Source organism: Vidua chalybeata, chromosome 3 (genome assembly GCF_026979565.1).
Source record: "Vidua chalybeata isolate OUT-0048 chromosome 3, bVidCha1 merged haplotype, whole genome shotgun sequence".
Lineage (NCBI taxonomy): Eukaryota > Metazoa > Chordata > Aves > Passeriformes > Viduidae > Vidua > Vidua chalybeata.
The window spans coordinates 107,818,111-107,840,327 of record NC_071532.1 but is presented as its reverse complement, the minus strand read 5'-3'; the positions used below and the strand labels follow the sequence as shown (position 1 = coordinate 107,840,327).

At 40.4% G+C, this 22,217-nt stretch overlaps 1 protein-coding gene across 1 annotated transcript in view; it reads right to left on the bottom strand.

Annotated features, from left to right (window-relative positions):
• Positions 1-11,651, bottom strand: part of CLIC5 (chloride intracellular channel 5) — a 50,003-nt gene extending 38,352 nt beyond the window's left edge. Inside the window, exon 1 of the mRNA XM_053938765.1 lies at positions 11,303-11,651. Within this exon, the coding sequence (XP_053794740.1) occupies positions 11,303-11,365 (63 nt within the window). The 5' untranslated portion in view covers positions 11,366-11,651. The remainder of the gene's footprint in view (positions 1-11,302) is intronic.
• Positions 11,652-22,217: the final 10,566 nt, after the last annotated feature.

Here is a 22,217-nt window from a genome sequence, read left to right as displayed (position 1 = left end):
TCTCCCAGTTTAGCTCTTCCTCATCTCATCTTCAAGGTCTGACCTGTACTGGCACAGCAATCATCAGCTCAGCCTTTGGAGGCCCTTCCAAAGTCTGGCCCTGGCATAACCAGGTTTGATAAGCATATAAGATAAGCAATCCCATATTTAACCAGCACCTGAATTAATCACATTCCATTGTCACACCCAGGACATGTAAGCAGCCTCTCAGCATCATTTCTGTCAGACTAGCCTCAACCAAATTTGTGCTGCTGTTCAGAGACACAGAAAGCAAAGATTCCTTCTGAGCTTCAACCAAGCCCTGTTCTGTCTTGTCAAGACCTCCTCCATAGCAATGCCCTGCTGGTTTGCAGATTATCTGGCATGTTTATTCCTTTCTTGCCCCTAGCTATGTGTGCTTCATTACAGCATATCCAGAGGTAGACAGGGCATGACTTCTTTGGTGGTTCATTCCAACAAGTAATCACCTTTACAATTATTATTAAGCCTACTCCTACTCTGACTACATTTGACCTTAACTATTAATAAGTTGCACAGAGAAGTTGTGAATTCCCCATCCCTGGAAGGGATCAAGGCCAGGTTGGATGGAGCTTGGAGCAACCTGGTCTAGTGGAAGGTGTCCCTGACCATGACAGTCTGTAAGTCCATTCCAACTCAAACCATTCTGTGATTCTCTGTCTTGTTATACCTCTTACCACTGTCCTAAAAGGACCCTGCAGATACATTTAATATTGCAGTCAAGTGATGCTTGTTCTTTTAATTAAAGGAGAAAGGCTGCCTTCAGGATGGCAATCTTAAGCAATTTTTAAGCCTTAAAATTATTCTTCTCTACTTCTTTTCCAGTATCCTAACACACATAAGTTCTGTGTGCTGTTTAAAATAGCCAGTCAAAAGATAATCTAAACCTTGACCCCTCCCTACTAATAGCAGTGGCAAAAAGCCAAAGTAAAAATGCATAGCTGTGATTAGTATGATTTGTGTGTTTGTTATTAGGCTATTTACTGTGAATTACTAAGCCTGAGTGGCACATGAACACTGAATCAGTCATGCTAAGTGCTCTACAAAACCCAAAGGACACAAGAGCTATTGACTAAAGGACAGAGCACAGGATCAAGGTGAAGTTCTTACTGGGCCTCCTTGCACAAGGCGATGGCTTCTCAGCTTCTGCACCTGTATAGTACTGACCATGATTGTACAATACTTTGGAAATACTATAAAAAGGCATCTATATTTATTTTTTACCTCAGGGAATGGGTTTTGCAAAGACACTCATGTTTAGAGGTGCCTGCCAAAGCACAGAGCAGCCTGCACAGCCTCCTTTGTAGAACTGGGATCTAAGGATGATTAATTGCTATCAGCATTGAGGAAGTTTGGAGAATTTCTAGTATCACCCTGTGCTTTACTACCAAGAATTAAAAAATCAAAACCCAACACTGACAAAAAAAATTCCATCTTCTGAACATTTAAAACTGATGCTAAACATTCTTTTCTGAATACAGTTGCTGAACTCAGTTGTCAGATTTCTGAGATGGAGCACACAAGGATTAGCTCCTCATACTTTGAACTCCACTGTGAGCCTGCAGCAGCACAGTCTCTTTGGGGGTGATGAGCCCTTCTCCAAGAAGTAGAGCATTACACTTATGTCCTTACCTGCAGCAGAAGTTACAAAAAAATATTGTGTCTCCTTTGGTATCTTCTTGGTTAAGAGAAACAGAAACTAAAGCCATACCTAAATCAAGCAAATTTCCTCTGTGCATAAACCCCATTCCCAGAGTCATGAACAGGTTTTAACACCTGAGATACTGGTGAACGGTGACCTGAGTCAGATGTTTTTCTTAGACCAGAAGAAACAAAAAAATTGTCCAGAGAAGTTGTGGATGCTTCATTTCTGGAAGTATTAAAGGTTAGGCTGGATGAGGCTCCAAGCAACCTGGTCTAGTGGAAGGTGTACTTGCCCATGGCAGGGGAGTGGAAATTACATGATCTTTAAGGACCCTTCCAACTCAAACCATTCTATGATTCTATGAAATGCAAGAGAAGCAACAGAAATAGTTAAGAAACAGCTTCTTTACAGCAGGATTTACATAATAACGGGTGGAAAAATTTACTACTCCCATATAATATCCTTGCAAGTTTTATAGAATTTAAAGTAAATGAAAATCAGTTTCAGCCTTGAATATTAGGCCTTGAGAATTTTAATTACCTTTTGCAGCAAGCACATACAGGTGAATGCCATAGGCTTCTGTCACCTGCACTGCACACAAAATTAGCATCTATCAAAATGAGGATTTAGAAGAGCAAATTGTCATTATCTGAGCACCTTTATCCTCCTTAACAGAATGTCCTTTACACCAGAGTAGCTATAGTAAGGGCAGTTTCAACTCCTACTGTCCTACAGATGCATTAATACAACACAGCCCTCCTGAAATAGATTACAATTAGTGCTTTATTTCAGCTTTATGAAGGGTTGCCAGAAATACATAAAAAGGAGATATTTTAATGTCTTTTGGAAATCAGGTGCATAGGGGAGAAAACTGGAGAAGCCCTTGAGCTCCAGATATACAATACCTCTTAAGAAGTTAACCAGGCTGCTTTGGGGATCAACATAGAAATCATTGGGATTGCAAGACTATTATAAATTTATGAGTCTGTTTGTGTGTGAGAACAAGCAGGAAAAGCAGAGAAGTTGGTCCTACAGAAGATGCAACATGTGCACAAACTTGGCACCAGAAAAGGACTGGTATCGGCATTTTATCAAGGTGAGGAGAGCCTGAAAATTTTGCCTTGGGTCACTGAAGGAGGCAGAAAAGCACAAAAGTAAAGAAATCCTGTGAAGAATTTGGGTCAAAACCTGGAAAAGAAATATTAATGAGCTTAACATGTAAAATTTGCATTGCAGGACCTTTTCAGAGTTTGATTAGAAAAAATAATAAATATCAGAGAGTTTGAATGATGGGAGCTGTGCTGCTGCTTTCTATTAAGATGAAGTGCTGAAGTGCTTATTTGTTCATAGACTGAAAAGTTAAAAAAAAGGTTGATTTGGGTTTTGACAACACTGGGGCCATTTTAACATGGCAAAGCTTTGCTATGGTGTGTTAGAGAACTGCATCTCAGGGGCTGTGTGATCCAATCTCTTTTTGAGCACATCTCCTGTTATGACACTGTACTCATGACATTTCTGTGGTGCATCAGAGTCACTGAATCAAAGAAGAATATGTGTTGAATCATGGAAGATCACTTCAGCCAGTGAATACCACCATTAATAAAATATAGATACATATAGAAGAGTAAAATCATAAACACTTTAAAAAATAAGTCATGAAATTATTCTTGAAAGGGACAGAATAATACTCATTTACAAAAAAATCTTTACATTTAAGAGAGAGCAAAAAATCCTATCAACTCATCATTCTACATTTACGTGTGTACTGGCAATCAAGTTATGTAACAAACAGCAATGACATGATGTAAATGCAATCAGTTAGATTAAGTTCTACCCTTAGGTATTATTAGATAAAATTACTGGCTTTGGAACTGCAAAACACAGCTGGATACACTTTGAATTACTTCTGTTCCACTATAATAATTTCCAAGTCTTAAATTTAATATAAAAATCATGCCAGGAGTACATGATGCTGATTAAATTCCTCAGATATACAAAAACCAGATTTTTAAAACTCATAGCTCCAGATGTACATATATATCCCTGCTACCCCATCTAAATGAGTTTTATTGCATGTCAGCAACACAGAAGTGCAAAAAAATGGGGAGAACAAGAGACAAGGAAGGGAAGGGAATAAGGAAATTACCACATGAAATTTTATTGTGTCAAACAAATCACTTCAAGCTATTTACAAAGTACCTACTGTAGCACTTTAGGTACTGACTCTCATTTCCTACATCATGTAAGATTTATAGACTGAATCCAGCACAAAACCAAACCCTTCCTTATCCCAACTGATTCTCGCTGACTTTAAGTCAACCTTAGCTAAAAAAAAAACGTTTATCACTAAAACCTTCTATTATTCATGTACAAAACTAACACATAAAGTCACAGCCCTTTAACATCTGCCTCTCTTAAAAAAGAGTAATTTGAAAAATCTACCAGAGTTCCTAGCTAAAAAATGGAAATATTACTAACAAAATAATGTTTCTGTTACCTCTGCAGCATTGCTGGGATTATTTTGCCCATATCTGCCACATTTTGAAGAATTATGTCCCACACAAGAACTACATGATATTGTTGCTGTGATGATCAATGTGCTCTCCTAAACAATCCTTACACAGCCTTCTATTAAATTCTATTTGACACAGGCAGGTGGACTGATACCAACATTAAATCCTGGAGCACAGGCACACATACTTCCTGCTGGCTCTCCTGGAAAGGGTCCCTGGGTATTTTGGGGATGTTATGTCAAACGATCCCAGTGACATTTGCTGTTCTGGATTAGCCTCAGCAGAGCCACGTGTTGCCAATAAAAGTTTCCTGAGGACACTGGAGCTTCCCTGTCATCGCTGAACCACGACACAGCAACCTGTGAGCCTGACGGGATGGGAGCTGCTAGAGATGGAAAAAGAGCAACCTGCAGCTAAAGATAGAGCACTCAGAGCACACTGGTGGCTAATTCTACGTACCAGCAATAATAATTATGAGTATCACCAGTTCTTCACGGTTAAATTAAAACACAGTGTTTACCCAACTTGACTGTGTGGCTCAGAAAAGCCAGAAAAAAGGAAGGAGCTAGCAAGGGGAGTTTAAACAAGACCTCAAATACACTTAGACAGGCCTAATTCTGCTGCCACTGAACTCAGCAGTACAAAACTGACTTGCTTTTGTAGCCACGACCCAAGCTGAATGTTTCTGAATTTTTATTTATTCTAATGGATCCCATTTGTAGAAAATATGCATATTCAACAAAGTATTGAAATACGTTTCATTTTAAGTAGATGTTTTGATCACAATTAACATGTATATCAATACCATCAAGTTTAATAAAAACAGTCACAGCTGTTTATAGAGGAAAACCCCAAAACCATGGCAGATCAGGGTATCATTCACCTTTAACCATAAACTAAGGATGAGACCATGAACTTAGGCAGGAGACACAGCTGGAAATCCCTTCTTAACTTGAGAACCAGTTTCCCAGGCAATCCTAAAAACATTCCAGACTAGGTTTAAGGTGGCCAGGATAGTGAGTAGATCCCTGCCAAGTCACTTTATAAACTTGGCCTGCTTAAACAATTTACTGCCTGTCTCTAATATTCCCACCAATGAGGCCCTTGTCTTGACGCAAAACAAAACCTCCAAATGCTCAGAGACAAAACAGACACACAGATGCTGGACTGTATAACTCAGGCTAAAGCCTCTTTAAAGTATTGTTTTCTCTTCATCAGAAGGAAAAACAAGCAACTAAAAAAAAAATAAACCAAAAAAAAAATAAAAAAAAAAAAAACAACAGAGAGGCAACGATCAGTCCAGGTAGCATTTCCCTGATTTAAGCAGGTCAGAAGTGGAGTTGTTACTGATTTGTCACTCTGTTCACTCCTGATTTGACATCAGGATCTTAGCAGAACCACTACACTGAAATACTCGAGTCCCCCTGCATGGAACATTCAAAACTCATTTACAGATGTTTAAACAAACCTAGTAAAATTGTTGTCCTCCCTGGTGTCCACACCTTGTAAATTTTGTAACCTTAATACCAAATCACAAGGCCAGGATGCTGGCAGAGGAGACTCATGCTGCTGATCATGCACTGCCTCACCAAAAGCAGTTTGAAGAGACACAAACCATGGTGCCCATCACCTGCTTGGCAGCTCCAAAGGGTAAACATTCAAGATACACAATAAACCCTGTGCTCCCACCACTTCCAGGGTGAATGCTGAAAAGCGTCAGAGACTGCACACACCGTACACATCTGCTTTGTAGGGTGGTTGTAGCTTTTTCGAAATGTGAAAGGCTTGGCAACAAAAGAATGTAATGGTCAGTCTTGGAGCACCAGACAGGTTGGACCAGATGTTTCAGTGTCATTATTCTTCCTTGTGCTTTTTTATCTTTGTTATTTCCTTTTTATCTAGAAAGTTTAGCTAAACATAGGAATGGTTTTGTATAAAAGCCAAGCTGAGCTCATAATACCCAGGAAATACTCACATTTCTCAAGAAACAGAAATTATCTTCGAGCCCTACAGATCTAATTCTGATTTCTAATCATCAGTTAAACATTTTGAGGGCAGCCTATGAATCAAATATACTGCATAGCCTGTCTTGTTATAAAGGGTTAGAAGGTTCCTAGCAAGTTATCTCTTCCTGTTTGCAAAGCCAGTACTGGTTGTGATAACCCTGAAAATCTGAAACTGAAATCAGTTTTCTTATCAGAGTGATTCTCTCATATTAAAGCCACAAAAGCCTTCACAGTGGGGAATGATTGCTTGCAACAGGAGTAACACTTTTATTTATATCTTCCTTTAAGGCTATGTGACAACACTTCACCAAAATCCAAACCAAGGTTGGTTTGAAATCACCTTTCAGCAGAAATAACTTCAAAAAAATCCAGAAAATGCACCCAAAAAAAGCCAGAACAATATCAACAAACCCCCCCCCCCAAAAAAAAAAACAAACAAAAAAAAAACACCAACCAAACAAACAAAAAAACCACCCAACTTGCTTTCCCTGAGATAATTTCTGGGATAATTGTCCACAAGAGGAGCAGCAACACCCTCCTGAGAGCAGCAGCTCCTGGGTCTTTGATGGAGCACACTGTTGTGGATGACTGCTCTGTCCTGGCAGCCGGGCTCTCTGACTGACCCATTCATTCAGAGCAGTAAGTTTGGTACAAAATCTTGCCATCACTTTTAGACATAATCCTAATGGGCCCAGTCAACTGGAAGATGGGGACATATTAAATGTCTGAAGTAGAGACTGTGGATGTTCAAGGCCTCTGAGGTCTCTGATTTCTACACTTGCAGCACCTTCACGTTTTCCCTAGAAGGGTGTTCAGTGTGACTCTGGGTGAATGCTTTGAGAAGTAAAGCCTTACACATTTTAAGCAAAAGCTCTTGCTCACCTAATCCTATAATGGTTTGGGGTGCAAGGGACCTTAAAGGTCATGTCATTCCAACTCCCCTGCCAAGGGCAGGGACACCTTCTACAATACCAGCCTGCTCAGAGCTCCAGCCAGCCTGGTCTTGAACACTGTCAGGGATTCACAACTTTGGGCAACCTATCCCAGGACCTCACCACCCTTATATACAGAATTTCTTCTTAACATCTACTATAAACCTAGCCTCCTTTAGTTTAAAGCCATCCCCCTTTATCCTATTTGCCTTTGTGGAAGGTCTCTCTGTAGCCTCTTTAGGTACTGGAAGGTTTTATAAGGTTTTCCTGGAGCTTTCTCTTCTCCAAGCTGTTTTCATAGCAGAGGTGTTCCAGCCCTGTGATCCAATTGGCAGCCTCTTCTGGACTCATTCCTGTGGGTTCACATCTTCCTTCTGCTGAGGAGCCCAGAGCTGGATGCAGCAGTGCAGGTGGGGTCTCAAAAGAGTGGAGTGGAGTAGAGAGGCAAAATCACCTCCCTCAACCGAGGTCCCTCTGATTTGGGTTCAGCCCAGGATACTGATGAACATACCCCTAATATTAATAATAATCCATCGGTGCCACAACAATGACTCCTTCTAGAAGCAGCTGCCTGCCAGCTTACCACATATTTTCCTACCACTCTGATATCATCGTCTTTTCACTGTCAGAAATATGGGTTAAGATATATCTTGTTATAGAGTGTGTCTAAAACAGGAAGATTTTTTAAATGGCATGTACTTTGGTCCTCTTGTGGGCTTGTTTGCTTTCTAGACTGCACTCTGAGCAATGCAGTCCTCTTTGCATCATGTTTTGTTTTCCATGGGTACAATGTATCTCCATTCAAATTAACTTTTGATATTAGGTATTAGTCTAATTCTTAAAGGCAAGGAATGTACATCCAAACACCTGTTTCCATTGCAAACAGAAAGAAGCCACAAAAGTCCTGTGGTCCTCCCTTATGGGTTTTAATTTTATTACTTCACGTAATAGGAGCACTATTTCAATTTTGTCATTAAGTTCACGCATACAGGTGCAAGATTGCCAGGAAAAGCTAAATACATCTTCCATCAAGGTGTCATTGTCATTTATACAGAAGCACTTTGCTTCTCCAGCACACAGAGGATTGAAATTAGCCCAAGTTACAACAAGCTGGGTTAAGCACAGAGCAAGCACTACCTCCCGACGTTCCCTTCCCCACGCCGCTGCCCCCAGCGTCTCGCGGCACGATGCAACAAACCCTTCCCTTTGGCAGCTTCCTCCAATTCCCTGTCAAACAAGTTTAGAGAGGGAATTGCTGCTGGAGAGTTTCAGTGTTCAGCAAAGGCCTGCTCACACAAGCTGCACATCTGATCAAGGCAGCACCACCTCCCTGGCAGACCTCACCGCTCCCACCATCCCTCTCCTTGTGTCCTGCCCCAGATTTGGGAGGGTTTGCTCTCAAGCACGCACCTTGCAAGAACAAACACTTGTTCACAAAAAAATACCTCACAGATCCAGGTTAGGGCACCGTTAGAAAACAAGTGAAATCAATGGGGATGATAACAAATAGGTCTGATAACCACTTAACCTGTCCCTGCCACAGCAGCTCAGCTGTGTCCTGGTGGTGCCCAGCCTGTCTGTGCAGCTCAGGAGATCCTGAGCCAACCTGCATTGGGTTACAGAGCAGCTCTTTCGGTTACAACTCTGCTCCCTGCTTGTCTGTCTGAGGCTCCTGCGCTCCTGGTTGACAAACAGCAAAGAGAAATAGAGCAATTGTGTAACACCTGTCTTTTTTTAACCTGAGACAGAAAATGCTTTTATTAGGGACACTGTAGCTGGTGAAAAACAGCCCTTTCTGGTTTTTTTTGGGCTCGTGGAAGATACAGTTTCCACCAGGCCACATCTACTGCCCTACATTTTCTCACTTATTGCTGTATTTTCTGTGTGCTCCTTCGGGGATGTAAGACAGAACTCTTTTCCTTGGGTGAAGTACAACCTCTGTAATACTCAAATGAGGAATTGCTCATTGATCCCAACATCCCCTGCTGTTAGAACTTGCCTCAAGTGTGGTCCGGTATATTTACATTTGCCACTTGTCCCAGTACCTCACGGTCCTCCAGAAGTTACCACTTTTCTGTTTTTTCCTGCCTTAAAACAGGCAGAATAAGTATCTTCTTCTTTGCAGAGTGCCTCTCCTGGATCAGCCTTCCTGTTTACCTCCCCTTACTAATATCCTATTGTTTGCAGTTACCCTCCAGAAAAGTTTTCACCTGTTCATGATACTCCTATATTCTCCTATTTTTCAGCTTTCAGCTTGTCTCTCCTTTGGATGTTCTCTTTTTATTTTTGAACTTCTGAGGTGTATAATTTAATACTCTGGTCACATGCTTTACTATAGAACCTTTTAAACTTTAAATTAAATTAATGGCACCTTTCCAAAACATCAAGAATTGCATTTTTTCAACCTAAATGGAAAGTCTTCAAGAAGATACCAATTAATTCTTCTGTTCTAGCTCTGAGTTTTATGTGAGTCTCTACACAATTCTGTAATATGCATTATGCAGGAAGTCACATTACTAAAAATGTTCTTTCTGGACTTATAAATCTTCAGGTGGTGGCATGGCTTGATTTAATGCAGTGCTCATTTTCCCCAGTATCTTATTCACACAATGAATCTGGGCAATGACCTTCACTTTAACAGCTGATGCAGTCAAAGAACCACATATCACAAACATCTGTGTCAGCCTCAGTGAAATACTGCGAGCACTAAAACAAATCAGTAGCTACAGGTTTCCATTCCAGCACATATTTGGCTGATGAGGGAGTACCAAACAACATCACAAACCTATTTTTTAGCCCATAAACATCTCCATTAAACTCAATTTGGTAGAAACAACTTGTAAGAGGTGAAGTGACTGGCTGTATGGACTCCTGCTGGTCCATTTTAGTACATTAAGCTCTCTGTAAAAAGTATCTATGGGGCTCTTATGAACCTGAAATTCTTGTCAAATCTGTTTGCTACAGAAAAAGACCTCACTGCTGGCTCAGTCACAGCACCTGAACTGACTGGTTTTGGAAGATGTGTGAAGAGACAGTGTATACACATCATGGATGTGGCTGACATTTCAGCTTACAGCCCAAAATATCCATCAGGGAGTACAAAGCAATTACATACTCTCATCTTGACAGAAGGGAGGGGTTGGAATTTGCTTTCCTAATCATTCAGGGCTCTGTTTGCTAAGGGTCTGAGGTAACTCCCACATATTAATAATAATCCAATGGATTTACAGGCATGGATTAGGCTCAGAGAGACCAAACACCTGCAAGTGTTCCAGGCCAGACTGGACAAGATTTTAAGCAACCTGGTCTAGTGGAAGATGCCCATGCCCATGGCAGGGGGACTGGAACAAGATGATCTTTGAGGTCCCTTCCAAACCAAGCCATTCCCTGATTTTACATGGGCATAGGGGATCTCAGCCTCAATGTGTGTAAGAGGCCTTAAAACACTCTGAACATCAAAAAATCTGAGCTCTTCACTGAGACAGAGTTTCATCTGTGCCACTGATTTTAATGGTAAGGTTTTCACAGCCCAAGACCACCAGTCATACACAACTTGAAACATTCTGAAACCCTACCACATAAAAGGTGTAATTTTTCCATATTTTCATAAAATTCTTTCTGTTGTCAGTTACCATTCTATAAAATCAGAATGAGCTTTATTTTGAGGAAACCAACAGTAAAAACTGATTAAGTTTGTATTCGTTTAGGGGGGAAAAGGAAGTATTGCAGTAAATAATCAGAAGACTGACAGCTTATCTCAGTCTTTATTGTTTTACAGTCCATCAGCATTTCAGACCTGACAGCCTCTGCTGAGGTACCAAATCCTGGTATCCCCAGCTCTTCCCAAAAATGGAAAAAGAAAGTCAGGATTCATAGAGCAAAACCTGAAGCCCACAACCTCAAGTGTAAAGTTAGGACACAGTACATTGCAGGCAGCAGGCTAAGAATAACAGAACAAACTCAGGAGGAGAGAATTAACAATAAAACACAGGAACTCTGACTCTCCCTCCACAACATTACCTAATTCTAATGTCACGAAGAAGAAAGCAGAGCGAGCGTGTGTGCAAGAGATAACAGGCTGTCACAGCACCGCTTCCGCTCAGCGCCAGAAAATTAAAGTTTGATTATTCAGTAGAAGCTGAGCCGATCTGAGAGTCACACCAGTGTCCAGTTCACAGCGCAACTTACCTTCACAAAGAGCTCAATTTCAGGGTCCTTTCCTTCCCCATTAGCAGCAACAGAGTCTGTCATTTTTCACCCCCAAGGCTACCAGCTGATCTCTTGATATTAAGTGGCAAAAGGAGGTTTCAACTGCACGGCGTGTGAGTTTCCCTTCTGAACTGCTCCCACAAAGCTCTTAAAACATCACTTGTAATGATAAAGCTCGAAAGGAGTGGAGTAAACAAGTTGCAGGCAATTAAGTTAATAATAATTAAGAAAAGGCAGGCAGCAGAGGAGCAGTCCCTCTTACGGTAGTTCTTCAGAGCAACAAGTGCTGCTGTGCTCTGGTACGGTATCCTCATCTGTCAGAGCTGCAGCCCTCGCTGCCTGCCCAAAATAGCCCAGAGCATAAAAAAACAGAGGGTGGGGTTAAACTCATAGGGGAGGAGACAAGCTCCTGGTACCTACGGCAAGATCAGTCTCTGAACAAATAATTCTGCTCTTCCCTGTTTTCAGGGTTTCTGTTGTTCCCTCCCTCATTCTACAGCTGGGAGCACCAGGGACAGGGAAGAAGGAAGTCCTGCAGCCGGGCTGGTTTCGTTGCTTTAAGCAACAGTGATGTTTTTTTCTGCTTTTCTGAAGGGTGTTTGTCCTGCCTCTAGCTGTTCAAAATCCTAATATTGTTATTGCTAAGAAAGGTAAGAGAAACAGAGCCTGTGCACTGGCTGTTGGCTCAATCAAGGAATGGGAAGAAAAGCAGAGCTTTGCCTCAGCAACCCCCACCATGTGTGTGGTACAAAGTGGTACAGAAGCCAAAACTGAGTTCTCAGGTGAGAGAAGCACCTGTGATGTGACCTCTGCTGATGGAGCTCAGGAACAGAGGAATGGGAATGTTTGGGTCCCATAACTATTTCTAAGCATGTCCCTCTGTGTTGTAGAGGGGGGACAGGAGGGCAATGATTTGCTGGGTGGAGCATAGGAGAACAGTTCCAAGGGCCTCAGCCTGCTGCTGACAAACTGCTGTCATCCCTACTCCCTTTCCTTTGCCCTGCATTCCTTGCGTGACTCAGAGGGCACCGCACAGCAGCTCTGAGCATGAGGTGGCACCTATAGAAAGTCCTGACACAGCCAAAAGGCACGAAGGGAGGGAGTGCTGGCACAGGAGGGGACAGCAGTTAGAGGTGAAGGGGTCAGTGGCACCTCCTCCTCGTCCCCATCCCTGCCTGGAGGGACTTTGTGTCCTCCTGCCCTCGGGAAGTCTCTCCCTACGCTTCTGCCCCTGATCCTGTTTCAGGACTGCCAAAGCTCTGGCTCACAGGTTGTTGGCAGCTCAAGGTGCCAGACATGAGCAGTTTTACCTTCCCCTTCTGACACAGAGGTGCCTTTTGGGGAGGGTTTTGACATGATCAAACACTCGCCGTTCCTGAAAGCGCTCTTAGCTGTGTGCTTCTGTGATGATCTCCAGTTCTCTCTGGAGGCATTTGTCACAGCTCCAGAGCAGTCACAATCAACACCTCTATGGCCCTTTGGGTAGGTTCCATGGGAATTTTCCCACAACAGCTGCTTCATGTGCGCTACGTGAAGAACTGAAATGGTTAACAAGTAAATCTCATTATGCTGTTGCAACTGTAATTACAACATAATCATAATTATAATTACTGTAAAAGTATGCTTATGGTTTTTAGATCTAATTAGCACTCATTCAAATAACTGGAAGGTTAACTATAAGAGAATTAAATGTTATTACTCCTTTGATTTCAAATTTTTACATGTAATTTTTGGACTAGGCACATTAATTACCAAACATTTAGAGTACAATTATTCTTAAGCCTACCGGCAAGTTTCCAAGGACAAGTTTTAAGTGTACTTACATGTGGCAGAAAGAATCATTGCATTGTAATTATGCATTACAGTTATAAAAGCCTGCCAAAAACTTAAGAGTAATCACTGTATCTCTAAAATGCATCCCTAAATAATGCATTCTTAACTATACAATTATAAGCTTTTGGGATTTGCTGAAAAATTGTTTTGCTCTAGCACCTTGTGGCAACATAATTTCCCTTTAATAAGGGTTCCTGGGAACAATGGGAAATGGATCATCTTGACTGAGGTTACCTGTAGCTCCAGCCTCACTGAAAACACTGTTTTGATATAGGCAAGTGGTTTGAACAAGTTATATCATAGGACCATTGGCTCTGGAAAAGTAGATACTGCCAGCTATGAGCACAGTAATGAGGTAATGCTGCTAATGCTAAACCAAAGGGTAGAAATAAAATCAGCTTTCAAAATATCAGCACTTACAAGTTAGGATGCATGTGACCTATTTAGATGTCTATTTTAGAATGAAAAACTATGCCCTAGAAGTGTCTAATTTTTTTCCATTGAGCCCAGGGTAATGAGATAAACATTACAAATCAAACAAATCCTGCAGTAATTTTTAAGTAGAAGAAATCTTGGCTTTAGAGCCTGATTCCTGTGCTTGTGCCATCCCTCACTCCAGAAGTTGTGCGTGCCTTGCGCTTCTGAAAGTCCAACTCTAGATGTAGCAATTTCAGTAGAGCCTCAATGTGTTGAAACATTCAGATCCTTCCCTCTCAATTACTCTCTGGGTTTAGTGGTGTGTTCTAATTAGTTTGCAGACGAAGATTATTGTGCTGAGGCTCAGCAAAGCAGAAGGGAAACTTTGCAATACAAAGGGAGCAAAGGTGCCCTGCAGCCATTTCCATCCTAACCCAGATATAAACTGCTGCAGGGACAGGTCAGATCCCACCTGGCTCGGGGTATTCTGGGCAGTGCTGCCACTGGAAGGTGCCTTCCCCATTTGCTTCCACCTCACCCCCTGCCCCAGGACCTGATATAAAAAAACAAACAAACAAAAAAAAAAAAAAAAAAAAAAAAAAAAAAAAAACAACCTCTGCTTTACAAAAATATCCCCATGGAATCCCTAGAAGAGACCAAACATAACAGCCAACATAACTTGTTCATATAATGCTGTTTTTTTGAAAAAGAGATTCTGGAAGCTGAATTTAGGATAAACATTGTAGAAGGCAGTGAGTAGGAGGAAATATATATAGATGCATATATATATATTTATATATGCACTGCTTTAGGAATCTATTAATGCATTTACTGCTTTTCTGTCATATAAAACTGACTTATCGCTTACATCTGGGTGGAACCTTTCTGACTATAATGGTTTTTAGTGTCTACACAGCTCTTTTGTGTGTTATGAAATCAGCTCTTTCTTCAGCCAAATTAAGGGTAAGATACTGATAAATAATTAGTACACTCTCATTTTACTGCAAAGAATGAGTCACTTAGTTTGGCCTATCATTTTCTCACAAGTCAGAAGTAGCAGAGGCTTTAAGTTACATGCAAGATCATTAGACACTGAATTATGAACTCCAAGTCATTATAATGTGAGGTTTATGAGATATAGAAATGAATATGAGCACGTCATCCCATTAATAAAAGAAGAGAACAGCTTCAGAAAAGGAACAGCCACGTCCCTACGTAAGACCTCTATTGTAGGTGAACCCTGATGCACTATCAGCTTTCACAGGCCTGATCCAAGCTTCACTTCCAGCAAAGATTTGTCCCAAGGGGGTGAAGCAGAGGCCAAGCATCCAGAATGTAACTCTATCAGTTCTCCTGCACACTGCTACGTTACCAAGAAGGATCAGAGCACAAAGCACATCCATCCCCCAGTGCTTCCATCCAGCTCCTTCCATCAGAGCGGGTATTGCAAGTTTTATACGACACAGGAGATGTTTCTCATTGTTGTGATGAAAAGACGTAAAAGCTTGGTGCAGCTACAGTAAATGCAGCAAATGGTATTTGGGGCTATGATTTCACCAGAGAATTATTTAACGGCTTAGATGTCAAAAAACCCCATACCTAACCTGCAGCCAGGGTGGTTTGAACAGGTTATGGAAACATCCCTTCCAGAGACAGTTCTGAATTACTGGAAATTTCCAACTGTATTTATTGGATGCTAGTAGTTTTGATATGCAACACACTTAACAAGTTAACAACTGCAAGGAATCAATCCAGTAATTTTTATTTTCCCTTGAGTACACAATGTGTAACTATTGATTTCTTGTCTGAATTTCAGAAAAAATCAAAAGATTTGTCTCAGATATTTGGGGCTAGACAGCAGGTTCCTCTCCCCAAATGTACAAGACATGCAAGGACATACAAAGCTCTTCTCATCAGCCTCATGCCAACATTGGGTGAACAGATACTTTCCCTTGACTCTAAAGATGTACAGTACTGCAAAATGTGTTGGTTTGATGGAAGAACTTTGAATTTGTTCCTTTTTGTGAATTTTCCCACAATCAAGGTAATGGAAGAAAAAACATCAAGAGATACAAAAACAACTGTGCAGCCTGAATGTTCCAATAAATGGCATGGGATAGGATGGAAAAGCGTAGACCAGAAAACTTTGTACTTCGTTAACTGGCCAGTTTGAGGTAACCCACTCTATACCCACCCCCAGATATTATGAATCCATCACAGCCATGAGTTACAGCAGCTCTCCTTTATCTTTTTATTAAAAAGCATTATTTTAGCTCTAAAATTATCTTGTTGAAACTCTTCTGTTTAGCAGAATGAATAAGTTCAAACTGGAGTTTTGTAAAGTTCTAGTCCAAAACCATGGAATTATTTTTATATATAGTTATGTTTTCACATGGATGCAGCATCAGACCTTGCTGTAACATTAATAAGCATTAACACCTTCAAGAGAAAACCTGCTTGCTGTTCAGTGTGAAGAGGGGTTGCATTATGGATTATGATCTCAGTGCTCACATAGAGACAGCCTCAGGTACCCATTTGTAAGAAAGTGGCTCTGAAAAGGTACAAAATCATCTCCTAATGCTGCATTCAGTACAGAGGCTTCTAGAGGGCAGTGGTTTATTTCCCTATCATTCCAAAACCAACATTTCAATTAAAAACAAAAGATACTTCCAATAAGGACTGAGACTGCTCTGGAAAGTGGTATTGTAGGAGATACAATGGAGAGCATGACAGATTGTCCCAAACTGTGGGCCATATGGATAATGCAGCTGATGAAAGGAGAAATGCAGAAATCCTCAGCCCTTGCTTTTCAAAATGAATCCTCCATGCTATCAAGTGTGCTGAAGAAAAACAGCACCAGGTAACTGTGATGCACCCATTGTTGTTGACTCACTAGTGTCATAGAACTAGTTACATTATTTTACTTCCAAGTCTGCAACAGAGTAAGTAATACCTATTCCTGTCTTGTTTTACAGGAGTTCATCATGCAAGTCCCTTTTTAGATTATTTCTGTTCACTTCTTTGTATGCTTCTTATCATAAATTAAGTCTAAATTAATTAAGACTTGAAGTATGAATATGCAAACTAGGATTAAATCCCTCCCAAAACAAAAGACCAGCACACAATACACGACTTTAATCCTGATTTATGAATTATTATTTACAGAAAGTGTTCAAAATGGCATGTACAACTCGTGCACATCTCAGGCTAGGCTTCAATCGCTCCCAGGAACTGAGGCTCAAAGAATGCATAGTTGCTGCTGATTTCACTGGACACATTAGTGTTTCACACTGTTGTGTAGCAAACAATTTGGCTGAGAGCTGAATTTACTTTCTTTGTTCTGATGCATATTATATCTAAAAGTTGAAGCCTTCAGCAGCTCAGTTTGAAATTACCCATGACTCAGGCTAGTCCCCATGGGTTCACACACTGGCATCAGCACCTGCACAGCAGGTTATGTGCATGGATCTGCACTGTGGGTTTCAGAATCCTCTGTGGTATATGTACTGTTTGGCTTAAGAAAAGGGCCTCTGGATTTTTGCTCCCTGTTAAACTCACACTGGATCAGTCTGAAATAGCAGGGCTCAACATCCTTACATCTCTCTGTGGCAGCAAAGTTTAACCTCTGCAATGGTGATGCCGCAGGTCAATGGCAGTGCTGCTAGCCTGGGTTAATGCAGCTGGCTGACCTTCAGTGAACTGAAGGACTCTTCCATTCTCCTTAATAAATTGCCTTCATTCATTTTTCATTTCACCTTTTGGTACTTCTGTGATAAACTTTCCACAGAGTTTGCCAGCTCACTTGCCTTAGTGCATCACTTCAAGCTGTTATGAAATGAATGGTGGGTTCTTTGTTCTTTTTTTCCTTCCTAAGAACTTCAGAGTAAGAGTTCAACATCTTGCAGCACCTAAAGTTGACTTGGTGATACTCCATTTTAGGTTTGTTTTGGTGGGTTTTTTTTTTGTGGTTTTTTTTTTTTTTTTTGTTTTGTTTTGTTTGTTTGTTTTTCTGGGTTTTTTTTGTGTTTTTTTTTGTTTGTTTTTGGTTTTTTTTTTTTTTTTTTTTTTTTGCTTGAGGACCCTTTTCACTGCAGAGTTAATGCAAACAACCAGGATGAATTGAAGCAAGGTGATGAGTTATGAACAGATGTGAACTTCTCTTCTGAAAATACACTTTACATTAGCAGATTTTTGCTGGTAACCATCACATTAACAGATTTTTGCTGGTAACCATCACATTAACAAATTTTTTCTGGTGACCAGCAAACCCAGCTCATTAGGACTTCAAAGAACATGTCCCACATCCTTAAGTGAAAGATGGATGTGGTAATTCTTGAAAAGGTGGCTGGCTTAAGACCAACAGTAAATTTTTAGTGTAATTCAACACTGAGCACAGTCTAAATAACAGTGGTGCCTTGTTTAAGTCTGTCAGAACTGGGAATACTGGGTAGTCTAACTAGAAGAACATAAGGGGTTTTTTTGCCTCTTAAGTGGAAGATTTTCCAAAAAATGTCCATCTTTTGCCAAAATCACAAATTTTCACAGAGCATGTAGCAGGTATCACTTTTGTAAGAAAAGTGTGGACCCTTGGCCACTGGCTGCAATATCTGGGAGCAACCTCACAGACCACCAAAATGTGAAAACCCAGTTTGTCTTTGCAGTGTCACTGCTTTGACCTTGGTGACAACTCTGATGCAATTCTGTAGAAAATGGACTAGGTTTTCTTGTGAGACCTATATCAGCTGGAAAAGTTCTAATGAGATATGGACTCCTTTACTCATTATTAGCAACTTCTACCCATTTCTAGCCAAGCAGCAAATCAGAGTTGATACCAGACTAATTAACAAATATATATAAAGGTATCTCATGATGTTGAGAGAAAACTAAATTTCCTTGCAGAGGGTGGCAGCAAACAGAGACTCCCCAGTTAAGCCTTGCCTACAGGTTCATGCAGAAAATTGACCTTCAGAGAGGAAAAGCAGAGTTCAGAAGGGTGAAGTTGTGTGTGTTGTGAGGTTTGACTCCTCTCAGCTCTGCATCTCGACTTGGTGGAAGTCACTGTGAGGGAGTTTCAATCATCTCTGACCATGCTGGGTCTCCTGACCAGAAAAAGATGACTTTAGCATACAGAATTATCAAACCAACACGCTCTGCAATTATCTCATATCTCATGAGAGATCTAGCAATTAAGCAACAAATTAAAAGGTAACAGATAGCCCTGACAGAATCAAAACTGAAAGCAAGTTAGCCATGTCATCTATTACTCTGCCAAGATAGTATAAACCTTGCACTTTATTATTGTAAACCAGAAAAAAAAAATTAAAATGCTGTAATGAAAATGAAGGAGAATCTACACATATAAACTTTATAGTGCAAAGCTTCGTAAAATCAAACAGGAGGACTCAGAGCCACTGGAAGTAATACATGTGGGAATAGTTTATTGATAGGGCTGATAGTGCCACTGATTTTTAATGCTTCCTAATTCTTTCCCCATTTACACCCTGTTTTCAAGTCAGTGTAACTTTTGCCAGACTTTAAAAAGGGAGCTTTTCAACACTGGTGTCTTCTTTATTCATCCAAAGGACTTCAGACACCCAAAGATTTATCCTGCAATGCACTCAGCCACTGAACTCACTGATTCCCCAGGCAACATCTTAAAACAAAAGCTTGAAAGTGAACAAAAATGCAAGGAAATGACCCAATTTCCCCAGAATCAACAGCAAGCTAAGAATAGATTCCTGAACTCCTCAATGTCAGCTTAGTCAAGCCATTGTCAAATGAAAATACATTTGTTTTCCCAAGTGTTCAGAACTCCATTGTCATGGAGTACGCTCTCCATACAGGTGATTATGTGAATATATCTACAAGTACAACATTCTTGTACACAGTATTCTACAGGCACACTTCCAAAGACATTCCACCAGCCCACCTGTCACGCTCTGCTTGGAAAATCTGCCCTTCAGTCTGTTCCCTTTTTCTTTCTTTTTTTTTTAATACAAAATGCACTTGGTTACCATCCCCATGAGTCACACAGCCCAGTCTTGACAAGTTAATTGTTAAGTGGAATTAGGCAGCAGAATGTTCTTTGGTCACATCCTTGCAGGGACTTGCAGAGCACGGCCTCCTCCCTGGCTGGCAGTCGAGAAGGGAATGCCAGGGTGCCTGAGCTGCCGGCCGCGCTTTTATACCGGGGCTATTTTTAGCTGTTATCAGCCGCGGGTGCGGGGCCAATCCGCGCCCGGGGCCGCACAGAAACTCTGCCCTGGCCAAACTTCACTCGCAGCAATCTCCCAGGGAGGAGCCAAGTGACTGAATTTGCTGCTCTGAACGTGAGCTGTTCTTTATATGGGCTCCTGCAAGGCGCCAGCACAGCAAGGACGCGCGTTAGAACCATGAGGAAGTTACTGATTCAACAGATAAGCATCCTGCCTATATTTGGTGAAAATGAGTGAATTTAAGATGCCTCATGAAGTCCAATAAGTGATGCAGTCATTCAGTATGATATACATATAAATCAATCTCTGGTGTTTTTACAAAGGTGGTGATTTTTATGTCACCTTATAACTATGTACGGTGTAAGTGGAAATTACTTACTGTGATTATTTACAAATCCATGTGCTCACCAAAGAAAGAAAAGACAGATTGGTGCCTCTTCCAAACAGGCCACATGGTGTATAATAGACTTTTGACACTGGACCTTTCTCCAGCATATTCTTTTAGTAACTTTTCCTGGAAATATGCCCTCATAGTAACTTTAGGCTTTGAGAAATTAATTTGAAATGGCAATAAAAATGTGTATTAAAATTAGGAAGAATTTCTGATGACATTTAGAAAAATAAAGATTTTATAAGTTTAAATTAGTTCTCCTAGTATTTCTGTTTACTGAGGACTTGCCAGTATTATTTGGGCACCTCACTGGCCATTTCTGGATAACAGAGACCCTCTTGCAATGAGGGGCCACCCAAAGTATCAATGTTACAGCTAAGGATGAACGTATATTTATAGACCAAGTATAAATGTGGGCAAATATAAAACACTTCTGCTGGTCAGATTTTTAATCAAATAGATTTTAAAATTAATCCAAAAATGGTACAAATACATGTGAGCAGATGTCTGAAGAGTGATTAACTACCTATATTTTCAGATGCAAAGCTTCCACTCCTTCAATTTGCTTCTCAAGCAGCCCTCAAGCTACAGGGACACAGAGCTGAGATCTCCCAAAGCACAGCAACATAGACATTTCACCTGAAATAGAATTTGTTTACTCAAACAATCATAGGTATCTTAAAACAGGAGGTTATTAAAAGATTTTTTTCTTGCTTGTTTAGTTTAGCTATAAAAGCAGAAGCAACCTGAGACAAGATGCAGCTGTGAAAAAAAAAAAAAGGCACCTTTGTGGAAAGAAAATATGTGGAGAAGAGGATTACTATGACAACTGGCAGAAATGGAGACAAAAAGGATTGGCTGATTTAGCCCCAAAACATCTGAGGTTGTCTGAGCCTAAACTGATTTTTAAAAGAGCAAAATGCATGATTGACTACTAATGGACCATACTGGCGCAAGAGCAAGGATGCTTTCGCTGCACATAAATAAAGGTAATTTGAAAATTAAAGTGTCAAACCTTTAGAGCAGTGACATTCTGAAACAGATTTCCAAAATGAATAATAATAGTAATAGTTTCTAAATAGACCTTGATCACTTTATGAATGAAGTATTGTATTATGAAGCTGTCTGTAACAGAATACTCAATAAAATGTTCCAGAAAGTCACATCCAGTCCCATGAATTTCTTTTTCAGATTACCTAGAATCCCCAAAGAAACCATCTTGGTCAGTGTGCAGATTTCTACCTTTCTGTGCCTCATCTTTTATAAACATGTAACCAGGAAGATAATGGTTTTCCCTCAGAAGATGTGTTCTTGAGTTTTATTTCATTAACACCTGCATGGAGCCTGCAACAGAAAATCAATTAACTTGTAAATCAAAATCCTGGTTTTGAACGCTGCTGGATGTACTGGAACCAAACCTGTACACTGACAAATTCACTTCCCAGCTATCCCTGAGCACGTCATTGTAACATCATCAATGTCACTGACGTCTTGCACTATCAGAGATATACCAACAGTAAAAATTCACCTACAATTGTTTCGTTAATTGATATGAAAAAGATCATCTAGAGATCTAAATATAAAAATCATACCTGCAGATGACAAATAAATGACTCATTTTAGAGTGACACACTTCCTCCTTTTCTTCTGCCACAGAAGGCAGCTTCATACAGGTTCACAATATTTTCCACAAAGAAGTGGTAAATATTTTTTATATTGCCACAATACATAAAAATATTTATATGTCTCTTTTCAGCCACAAACAAAGTTATGAGAGGACATTGTCTAATTCTAAATGAACTAGTAAATACAGTGGCAGAACAGGGGAAATTTTGCCTTCAATGCAGGGTCTTATGACCCAAAGAAACAAAGACTTTTTCTTTTCCCAATTAAAATCTTAATCTGTGTTTGAAGCAGTATCTAGGAACTCAAATTTAGTATGTTCAGTTAGCTTTTCTCTTCTACTGTGGTGTCTGAAATAAAATGTGATTCTAAAACAAATACAGTTGAAAGACACATATGGGGATTGGTGTTAAAA